The following is a 10,518-nucleotide window of genomic DNA, read 5'->3' as shown; positions in this document are numbered from 1 at the left end:
CAATGTTGATCCGGCATCATTTCACGTGTGTTTTAGTGGTCTCAGTGGTGATAATCTTCTACCTTGGTGTACAATGGACAGCGCGTAGTTATGTGAGACATAGCACCAAACGACACGGGGACATTCTTCAGTTTTCAAAGGAAGAGAAGGTTTTAACGCTGGATTTGAAACGCGAATCTAGGCGGTCATGTATTTACCCTGCTCATGCACCAAGTGATGTTCCGTGTCGGCAGAATGATCTTCGTGAGTCCTTTTTCTTATCCATAGAGGTATCTGCTTTACATCAGGTAGCGACAAGGTAGTGTAGTATTTAAGTAATATCAATACATCTCAGACTGATGTGAGATTTTTTACACCCATATCAAACTGACACAAATGTAGCAATTTTGAATGTGTTATTGAGCAGAACCTTTTTACTTCTCATGTCGAGACTATCATTAATCTCATATGTACCCGACTTCGTATCATTAAACTTGACATTCCCAGTAACCATGCATGTCAAGAGCATCCTTTGATAAATGTGATGCATGCTTCAGTACCAACATGTTGAAAACATAAATGTTATTATAAGTAGATCTGCCCATGATATTCGTCAAGACTAGCCCACACCTGAGACACTTACGGATAGGCGTAGGTGGTTGGGTTTGTTGAAGATGGGACACTTGCATGTCATATACAAAATCAATGACGATTTAGTACCTGTGTTAAAACTGTATGACCCCCATTCCCAGAATAAACTGGGCAACAACATATGCCCTCACCGTTCCACTTTCAAATAAATAAATAAATAAATAAATAAATAAATAAATAAATAAATAAATAAATAAATAAATAAATAAATAAATAAATAAATAAATAAATAAATAAATAAATAAATAAATTTTCAACCAGTTATGGACGGTCCCTAATAAGGATCCGATATAGGTGTTACTTCGTGTCCCTTGTGTGTTGACCTTGGTTTAGAAACGACGCCAAAACACATTTTAGATAAAAATATACTACAGTCAGAACGAACTTGATTGTACCATTTATCACACATACCGTAGATTGTTATGAGTATCGACTGAAATATATTAGTATCAATGACCCCAAACAGTTGTTAGTATTAGTATTAGTATTAGTATTAGATCTTTGTAAAGTAGTATTAGGTGGATAGCAATTTCTAAACGCGGTATATGTACTATATCATATTATGTAACACCAGAATATGCGTGGAAAAGGGTCATGATTTGTTGTAATTGTGGTTTAACACATAAATCAGTTGCATAAATCGGCAAACAAAGACATTTCTGTAATGTTTCCACAACTCGAAAATACAACAGAAATGTATACGATAATGAACCAAGGATTGTTCTGCATCATTGCGTTGGCACATATTTCTCCCCTTATTTGTTAATGATGTTTTTATGATTATGTAACCTTTTTGTTTTACGATTTGTATGCAAAGTACTGAAGTCATTTACTTAAACTAATCTTGCATAACGTGGTAATCAAGTGACAAATCTCTACATAAATGTTCAAGGTAGACTAAAGAAAACTTTTGAAAGACGGAATTTGTATTAGTACATCTTTGAAAATGTCATTGGCATTGTATATAGAAAATGTACATGTGATTTTCTTTAGTTGAGAAACGACGAATACTGAATGAAACGCTTAACTGGCTTGATCTTGAGAAGACCTTGAATGCGTCCAGGACGCTTGCTCCCGGGGGATACCACCGACCCGTTGGATGTGCCTCCCCACAGCGACTTGCCATAATAATTCCCTACAGAGACAGAGAGGCGAACCTGAAGATCCTCCTCAACAACCTCCACAGAGTTCTTCAGAAGCAACAGGCGGAGTATGCCATCTTTGTGGTGGAGCAGGTGTGTTGCCAGCAAAATTAAAGTATTAAGAGCTTTACGCCGTGATTGCATGTTCTCAAATCATTTCTTAAATAGGGGAATTGAGGTTACATTTCAGTCAGTGTGTTACTAGAATATATGCTTAAGTGTCTATTACTTATAAGTCGCAGAGGCAGGCCACTTTCTTTTTGTACGTGGGTAGTGAATTACGGTAGGTCGGAATAAGATTGTCGTTTTCGCCAACACATTGTGTCACGAAGAACTTTCCACTCTTATCCGCTCGAAGGATTGTATAATTTTCGATGAATGATTGAATTCTTTGGTTATGTAGCTTTGATGTAACTCGTGTGAAGGAACGTTGTACTTTGATTCGTTTATGAGCGGTGGGTTTGAGGACCTGAAAATATCACAGCATATCAACATCCTTCTTTACAAATATAAATTTTGTAGCATAGTTTTATCTCGTCGTACTTTGTTTCTGTCGGATGCCAATGTTTGGAAAGTATGGGATGACGTTTTTACCTCTAACCTGGTATTACCACTCTCTAAGGATGATGTATGATACAGACTTATGTTGCAAGAGGAAGTATGGAATTTCTTGTATCTTTCATTTATCTCCTATTTTCCCATAATGATTCACCAAAATTTGTTTAGCATCTATCGTGACTTCTGAAAACCATCTGACACATTAAGCACAAAACAAGATGGACCGTGCAAGTCGCCGTGCCAGTTTAGTTGTGAAGAAATAATGGAAAACGACACTTCCAAAACAATCCCCTCTGATCGGTAGCCTTAGCTTTCTCTGAACACTCCCCGTTCAGAGAAATGAGCCATGAAGGCGCTTGAAAGGGAGGTAACTCTGCAGTCAAGGTATTATGGTTATGGACGCTAGAGAGGACAGTTCCTCGGGACAGTTCTGTTCCGTTCATGAATGCCCTCAAGGAATATTCAGGGAATAATACAATACAATAATGCAATACATACTTCAAACCTTAGGGTGTCCGTAATCAATCAATGTCATTTGCACTTGTCATGATAAAGATGGTTGTTCACAAGATTTTTCACAACCGAAATGATTTGATAAAAAGAAAATTCATAATAAATTTACATACATTTCAGGAAAGCGGCACACCTTTCAACAGAGGATTGATTAAAAATATTGGTTTCATTGAAGCCAAGGCTCTGTGTCATTTTGACTGTTTCACCTTCCATGATGTGGACATGGTGACTGAGAGTGAGCGGAATACCTACTGGTGTGGGAAGGTGGCTGTGCATCACGCTAGACGACTCGACACGTGGAATTATAGGTAGACGCGACTCTCTACCAGCCTACCTTCAGATGATGGGGTAGCCTAGTGGTTAAAGCGTCGGTTGTCACACCGAGGACCTCGGTTCGAATTCCCACATGGGTACATTGTGTGAAGCCCCTTTCTGGTGTTTCCCGACGTGGTATTGCTGGAATATTGCTAAAAAGAGGCGTAAAACAATATACTCACTCACTACAAATCATGAAGGAAAGACTCACATACATTTGAGTGTGTAGAGGGCGGGAAAACCGTTTTGCAAGTGTATAAACACATGTGTGGTCAGAATGTTTTGTCAACCATAATTGCAATTAGTAAAAGCGACAAACATGGTTTGTAACGCATCTCAGCTAAAGGGATAGTAGGGGTAGCCTAGTGGTTAAAGAGTTCTCTCGTAACGCCTAAACCTGACGTGATATTGCTGAAATATTGATAAAAGCTTACTCACTCACTCACTCATCCCAGCTAAAATAGTCGATTGCACGATTCCGAGTGAACTGAACTTGAGAACTACTAACTCCTACCACGATGTTGAGCTACAGCATTAGTCACGGGTATAAGTCTAAAATCGTGTATATGTGAGAGAACAATTTAAGGGATGTCTGTGAAAGAGGGATCGATATATAAATTTAGATTTAAATGACAGACCTATTGTATAGGTTTGTATTGTAAATATTATTTGAAAAAGATATTTGCGTTTCAGGGTATTGTACACTTTCCTGTTTGGTGGAGTACTCACCTTCAACGAGACTTATTTCTCGATCCTCAATGGATACTCCAACTTGTACTTCATGTGGGGTGCGGAAGACGATGATCTTTTTAACAGGTGAGGCATTTCACTTGCATCGTTCCATTTCCTTCGGTCTTTTTTTAAAATGTTAACATTTTGTTCAGAAACAAAGACCAACAATGGTACCTTCGCATGAAACACTGTTTTAATGGTTGAGTGAGTGTTTCGTCATTAAAAGTGAACGAAAAATCATTCTCTTCAGTATTAGAACATGACACCTTTGTAACTTTCAAAATCCATGTGCTCTTTCGATCTTGAAATTAAAAAGTAAAATCACCTCAGAGGTTTTCTATTGCAAGGAAACACGTGACCTGGAACATCTTATTTCCTGGAGTCTTCATTTCGAGGTGATATGTTAATAAGGGCGGTGGGGTAGCCTAGTGGATAAAGCGTTCGCTCGTCATGCCGAAGACCCGGGTTCGATTCCCCACATGGGTCCAATGTGTGAAGCCCATTTCCTGGTGTTCCGAGCCGTGATGTTGCTGGAATAGTGCTAAAAGCGGCGTAAAACTAAACTCAATCACCCACTGTTAATAAAACTTGTCTATGATGCGTTAAAGTCTCTAGAAGCTCACGTAAAATATAGCTGTCCAGTAAGCTTGGATCAGCCATGATAACTTCGCTCTAATGGTTTGGAGTGAAACAACTTACATGGAAGGAGGATATCAGCTACTGCTCTTTATAATGAAAGAAATGCTGACATTCTTCTTTGTTACGTCCATTCTTCAAGTGCTACTCTATTTCGGTCTTAGCGGGAAAAAGTAAAACCTCTCAATGTTAAATATTGCGAGAGAAAAAGTTTGGTCCAAAGCAATGGCCAGTACCTGGGGTAGACTGAAACATGTTATTTACACGTATCATATAAACACGTTTTAAACGTAGTTCCGAAACTCACAGAAGCTTTGGATAGTTATAGCTTGCTATTTGTGCGTGACAAGGTTAGACACAACAAATACATGGGATCCAAAAAAACTGATACAACGACTGCTTGTAAGACTTGATGACACGATGTGCTCTCGAATCTGTTTGAACACGTCCCGGACCACAACCACATTAGCATGGATGTGACAAGACATGAAAAATTACGTGGGGGATTGTTTTGTTTTCCCGTCACTTCCTACGCAATAATATTAACAATAATGTTCTTCCATCGTACATATAGCATGTCTCACACGACGAAATGGCTGTCTTAACCATGTCTATGTTCCGCACATGGTGATGATAAGCTTCTTTTGAATATCTCATCATGCAGTTAGTGAAATAATAAATGTTAGTGATGTTTCGGTCTCAGAGCAAGGAGCTAGGGTACCTGAACTAACGATGCCAGTACGTCCAAACCTCACTCGGATGCATTATATTTTAACCTGGAAAACATAACAACCACAGTGATATTTAAAGACAAATGTTATTCTGTTTTATACTGAGGTGTAAGTAGTCACAGTGTGTACATATACTCTCGGGTACGCTGATGAAATATTTAAACGAGTGTACAACGCTGGCATGGTCGTTAAATATTGCTGAAAAATATAATATTCTGATAATTGTGCTCTTTCAAATCATACTTATGTCTGAATCAATGTGATGTCTACACTTTTCAGAATGCGGAAGAAACAACTGAAGTTTAAACCTAGCAGATATCCTCGTTACACAGCTCTGAAGCACGAACGAGAACCAAAGCATTACAAAGAAAAGTACGTTGAGTTGGAGCACACCACATCGTGATCATTATATATTTCCAGCCAGTTCATTCTTGAATACCCCTAAGGACATTGCTATGGCTGGAACGGGTCAAAATTTCCTATCCGGTACCCCCATCCCCTATTGCCCTACCCTACCCGGATACTTTGTTAATTTCTGACATCAATGGTGCAAGATGGCAATATGTTCTTCACATGGGAAGCTAAAATTTCGAATTTTACATTTTCTTAACCATGTATTATATTCAAAAAAAATGGCTGTAAATTATGCCTAAATCTTCAAAGACAATACAACCTTTTAAGAATAACATATTACAATGTTTAATCTATTAGTTGCATGATCACGCGTCCGGATATTGAGACGGGTACCTGGATCCATCTCATTACCCACTCGTCCCGGGTATCCGAGTTCCCTGTCCCAGCCCAAGATATTAATACAAGGTACACATATGTAATTGCACATATGTTCAGATTAAGATATCAATGCAAGGCACACATATGTGATTGCACATATGTTCAGATTTAAGATATTAATGCAAGGTACACATATGTAATTGCACATATGTTCCGATTTAAGATATTATAATACAAGGTACACACATGTAATTGCAGATATGTTCAGATTTAAGATATTAATGCAAGGTACACATATGTAATTGCACATATGTTCAGATTTAAGATATTATAATACAAGGTACACGTATGTAATTGCAGATAAGTTCAGATTTAAGATGTTAATACAAGGTACACATATGTAATTGCACATATGTTCAGATTTAAGATATTATAATGTAATTGCACATATGTTCAGATTTAAGATGTTAATACAAGGTACACATATGTAATTGCACATATGTTCAGATTTAAGATGTTAATACAAGGTACACATATGTAATTGCACATATGTTCAGATTTAAGATGTTAATACAAGGTACACGTATGTAATTGCACATATGTTCAGATTTAAGATATTATAATACAAGGTACACGTATGTAATTGCACATAAGTTCAGATTTAAGATATTAATTCAAGGTACACGTATGTAATTGCACATATGTTCAGATTTAAGATATTATAATACAAGGTACACATATGTAATTGCAGATATGTTCAGATTTAAGATATTAATGCAAGGTACACATATGTAATTGCACATATGTGCAGATTTAAGATATTATGATACAAGATACACATATGTAATTGCACATATGTTCAGATTTAAGATATTATAATACAAGGTACACGTATGTAATTGCACATATGTTCAGATTTAAGATATTATTATGTAATTGAACATATGTTCAGATTTCAGATATTATAACACAAGGTACACATATGTAATTGCACATATGTGCAGATTTAAGATATTATAATACAAGGTACACATATGTAATTGCACATATGTTCAGATTTAAGATATTATAATACAAGGTACACGTATGTAATTGCACATATGTTCAGATTTAAGATATTATTATGTAATTGAACATATGTTCAGATTTAAGATATTATAATACAAGGTACACATATGTAATTGCACATAAGTTCAAATTTAAGATATTAATGCAAGGTACACATATGTAATTGCGCATAAGTTCAGATTTAAGATATTATAATACAAGGTACACATGTGTAATTGCACATAAGTTCAGATTTTATTAAGATATTATAATACAAGGTACACATATGTAATTGCACATATGTTCAGATTTAAGATATTATAATACAAGGTACACGTATGTAATTGCAGATAAGTTCAGATTTAAGATGTTAATACAAGGTACACATATGTAATTGCACATATGTTCAGATTTAAGATATTATAATGTAATTGCACATATGTTCAGATTTAAGATGTTAATACAAGGTACACGTATGTAATTGCACATATGTTCAGATTTAAGATATTATAATACAAGGTACACGTATGTAATTGCACATAAGTTCAGATTTAAGATATTAATTCAAGGTACACATATGTAATTGCACATATGTTCAGATTTAAGATATTATAATACAAGGTACACATATGTAGTTGCAGATATGTTCAGATTTAAGATATTAATGCAAGGTACAGATTTAAGATATTATTATGTAATTGAACATATGTTCAGATTTAAGATATTATAACACAAGGTACACATATGTAATTGCAGATATGTTCAGATTTAAGATATTAATGCAAGGTTCAGATTTAAGATATTATTATGTAATTGAACATATGTTCAGATTTAAGATATTATAACACAAGGTACACATATGTAATTGCACATATGTGCAGATTTAAGATATTATAATACAAGGTACACATATGTAATTGCACATATGTTCAGATTTAAGATATTATAATACAAGGTACACATATGTACCTAATACAAGGTACACATATGTAATTGCACATATGTTCAGATTTAAGATATTATAATACAAGGTACACATATGTAATTGCACATATGTTCAGATTTAAGATATTATAATGTAATTGCACATATGTTCACATTTAAGATATTAATGCAAGGTACGCATATGTAATTGCACAAATGTTCAGACTTGATAAATATTTCATTAAAATAATTCCAGTATTTGTGAGGAATGCACAAACATCCTACTTAAGATATTTTCAAGTGCTGTGATTTCAAGTAGATGTGCACTGGTATTCCATGTAGATTCAACGAGAGGTCAATTAATGTAACACTAATTGACTGTATATACTGAAAACCATTAGAAACGCATCACACATTCTGATGATATACGTTTTACTGACGTGAATGGTTTGAACCCAAACTGTTGTGTAAATCAACTAACCATGTCACCTGAAAAGCATGCAAAATAAGAGCAGCATACATGCAGGTGCGGTAACGTGACACATGATAATCACATAACCACAAATGTCAAGTAGAGCATGGACAGATGACCCAAATGATCCGAAATTGAAGAAGGCTTAAAGGTTGACAAAATTCCTGTAAGAATCGCATGTTTTCGGCCTTTAGTTTGTAACGATGCCTCGATTATTAGCTGTTGAGGGAGAACGAGAGTGAGTTTGCATAATGCTGGATTATCCACCGGCACAGTGGCCGGACAGTTTAGTTGTCAGATGTTGACAACTGTAAGACACCCCGACAATCTTCAACAAACATGCATCACACGTGACTGTCAATGTCCGGGACAACCACGTGTCACAACCCCATATCAAGACCAAGACCGGTTTCGGCCAGCAGCGACGACACCTTCAGCAATTCGTGGGAGAAGGGGGAGAATCAGTTCCCGTCGACCTCATGTTGGTCCAGTTCTGACACGTAGACTTGGTCAGGCACGTTTTGCTTAGTGTAGAAATCATCGCAGGTGGACACTCAAAGAGTGGGCCCAGATCGTTTCCTTTAAATTCATTGGCCGTTTACTGACGAATCCGTGATGGACGTTTGCGTGTCTGGAGTTGACGTGGTGAGCGTTACGCCTGTTAATGTGTTTTGGAGATTAATCGCTGGGGCGGAGGGAGTTTGACGCTTTGGAACAGGATCGGTGTGTTTGACAGGACCCACTTGCAAATCTTTCGAGGCCATGTTGCCGCCCAAACGTACACGCAAGACGTTTTAAGGCCCACCGTTGTCCCTCACATTGATGACCCATCAACATCTGCACACCTTGCAACAAGATGACGCCAGACCCCAAACGGCAAGTTATAACATGGACTTCCTGCCACAGGACAACATCAATGTCATTCAATGCCCATCGATCGTCTCTGATTTGGCGCCCATCGAGCATGTCTGGAATCAGATGGAGAGGACAATTGCCAATATGGCGCCACCTCTCAACTTGCAGCCGCTGGAAGCGTCTTTCCGCAGGATATGGCAGCAGACCCTCTGGTTTTCTTCAAGAGTTTATTTGAAGGCATTTTAGAAGTTGTATAGATGAAGGAAAACCAAATTCTATGGATAGTTAAACTTCATTAATGGATTAGGTGCGACGTTTCGTTATCGAGCAAGTTCATAGAACTTGGTTTTCCTTTCTTCAAGAGGTTAATCTTTTCTCTCAGGAGGTGTGTGGCTGTTACTGACGCTGATGGTGGACACATGCGATACTGACGTTGTCTTCCTTCGTATTATTTACCAGTGTGACTGTTTGATTTAACCCCGTCTCTGTTTCACCCTTATTATACTTCATAACGCGCGCATTTCATTCTCTTCATAAATGGTTACTTTAATCAGTTCGTCCTATCAGTGATGCGTTTCCAGTGGTATATAGAATATGTATAACATATGCATTCACGTAAAACATATTCAGCTATTTAGAAGTAGTGCACTTTTACCTTCCAGGATGAAGATCTATGCAAACAATTCACAGAGGATGGACACGGATGGTCTCAACAGCATGGGAAGGCTGTACCAAGTTATATCCGTGGACTACAAGCCTCTGTTTACTCGAATATATGTTTCTGTTAATCAAACCGAAATATATACTCAGCTCAAACATTATGGGATATCACTGGTAAATCCAAAATAAAAGTGTTTCATTTGTTTGAAAATAAGTCACGTACTTTTTGATTCGGATCGATTCTTTGTTCATTGGCCTGTATGAGACACGGAAGAAACAGTCCAGTAGCATATCAAAGAAGACACTGTGTGCTTCTATCAAATCTCCTGATTTTGTCCATGTGGGCTATTCAAAAACGACATCGGCCACCTTTGTACCTCTGTACAATTAACCCCCAGATATTAAAGCGTTTGCTCGTAAACACAGGACTGGTAAAGTCAGCTCTCGTTAACCGGACACTCGTGATCCGACAATCATGTTAATCCGACAAACAATTACGGAACCGTTTAAGAACGGTAAGAACGATAAGAACTCTCGTTAAGCCGACATTATTCTTGCATTCCAAGTATAG

The 10,518-nt window shown here is 37.1% G+C and overlaps 1 protein-coding gene across 1 annotated transcript; it reads left to right on the top strand.

The window, feature by feature from the left end:
• On the top strand, positions 1–10,158 carry LOC137294919 (beta-1,4-N-acetylgalactosaminyltransferase bre-4-like). Its single transcript, XM_067826090.1, has 6 exons — positions 1–243; positions 1,624–1,865; positions 2,964–3,151; positions 3,852–3,974; positions 5,537–5,629; positions 9,950–10,158. Exons 1-6 carry the CDS (start codon positions 3–5, stop codon positions 10,134–10,136), a joined length of 1,074 nt encoding a protein of 357 aa, XP_067682191.1. The 5' UTR covers positions 1–2; the 3' UTR covers positions 10,137–10,158.
• Positions 10,159–10,518: the final 360 nt, after the last annotated feature.

The sequence above is a fragment of the Haliotis asinina genome, chromosome 8 (genome assembly GCF_037392515.1).
Source record: "Haliotis asinina isolate JCU_RB_2024 chromosome 8, JCU_Hal_asi_v2, whole genome shotgun sequence".
In the NCBI taxonomy this organism is placed as follows: domain Eukaryota; kingdom Metazoa; phylum Mollusca; class Gastropoda; order Lepetellida; family Haliotidae; genus Haliotis; species Haliotis asinina.
This window is presented reverse-complemented; position numbering and strand designations above follow the sequence as displayed.

Coding starts and splice junctions, on each gene's coding strand:
- LOC137294919 (XM_067826090.1), top strand. CDS start 3: ATGTTGATCCGGCATCATTTCACGTGTGTTTTAGTGGTCTCAGTGGTG. Junction 3,152..3,851: donor CTCGACACGTGGAATTATAG/GTAGACGCGACT, acceptor TTTGCGTTTCAG/GGTATTGTACACTTTCCTGT. Junction 5,630..9,949: donor CCAAAGCATTACAAAGAAAA/GTACGTTGAGTT, acceptor TTTACCTTCCAG/GATGAAGATCTATGCAAACA.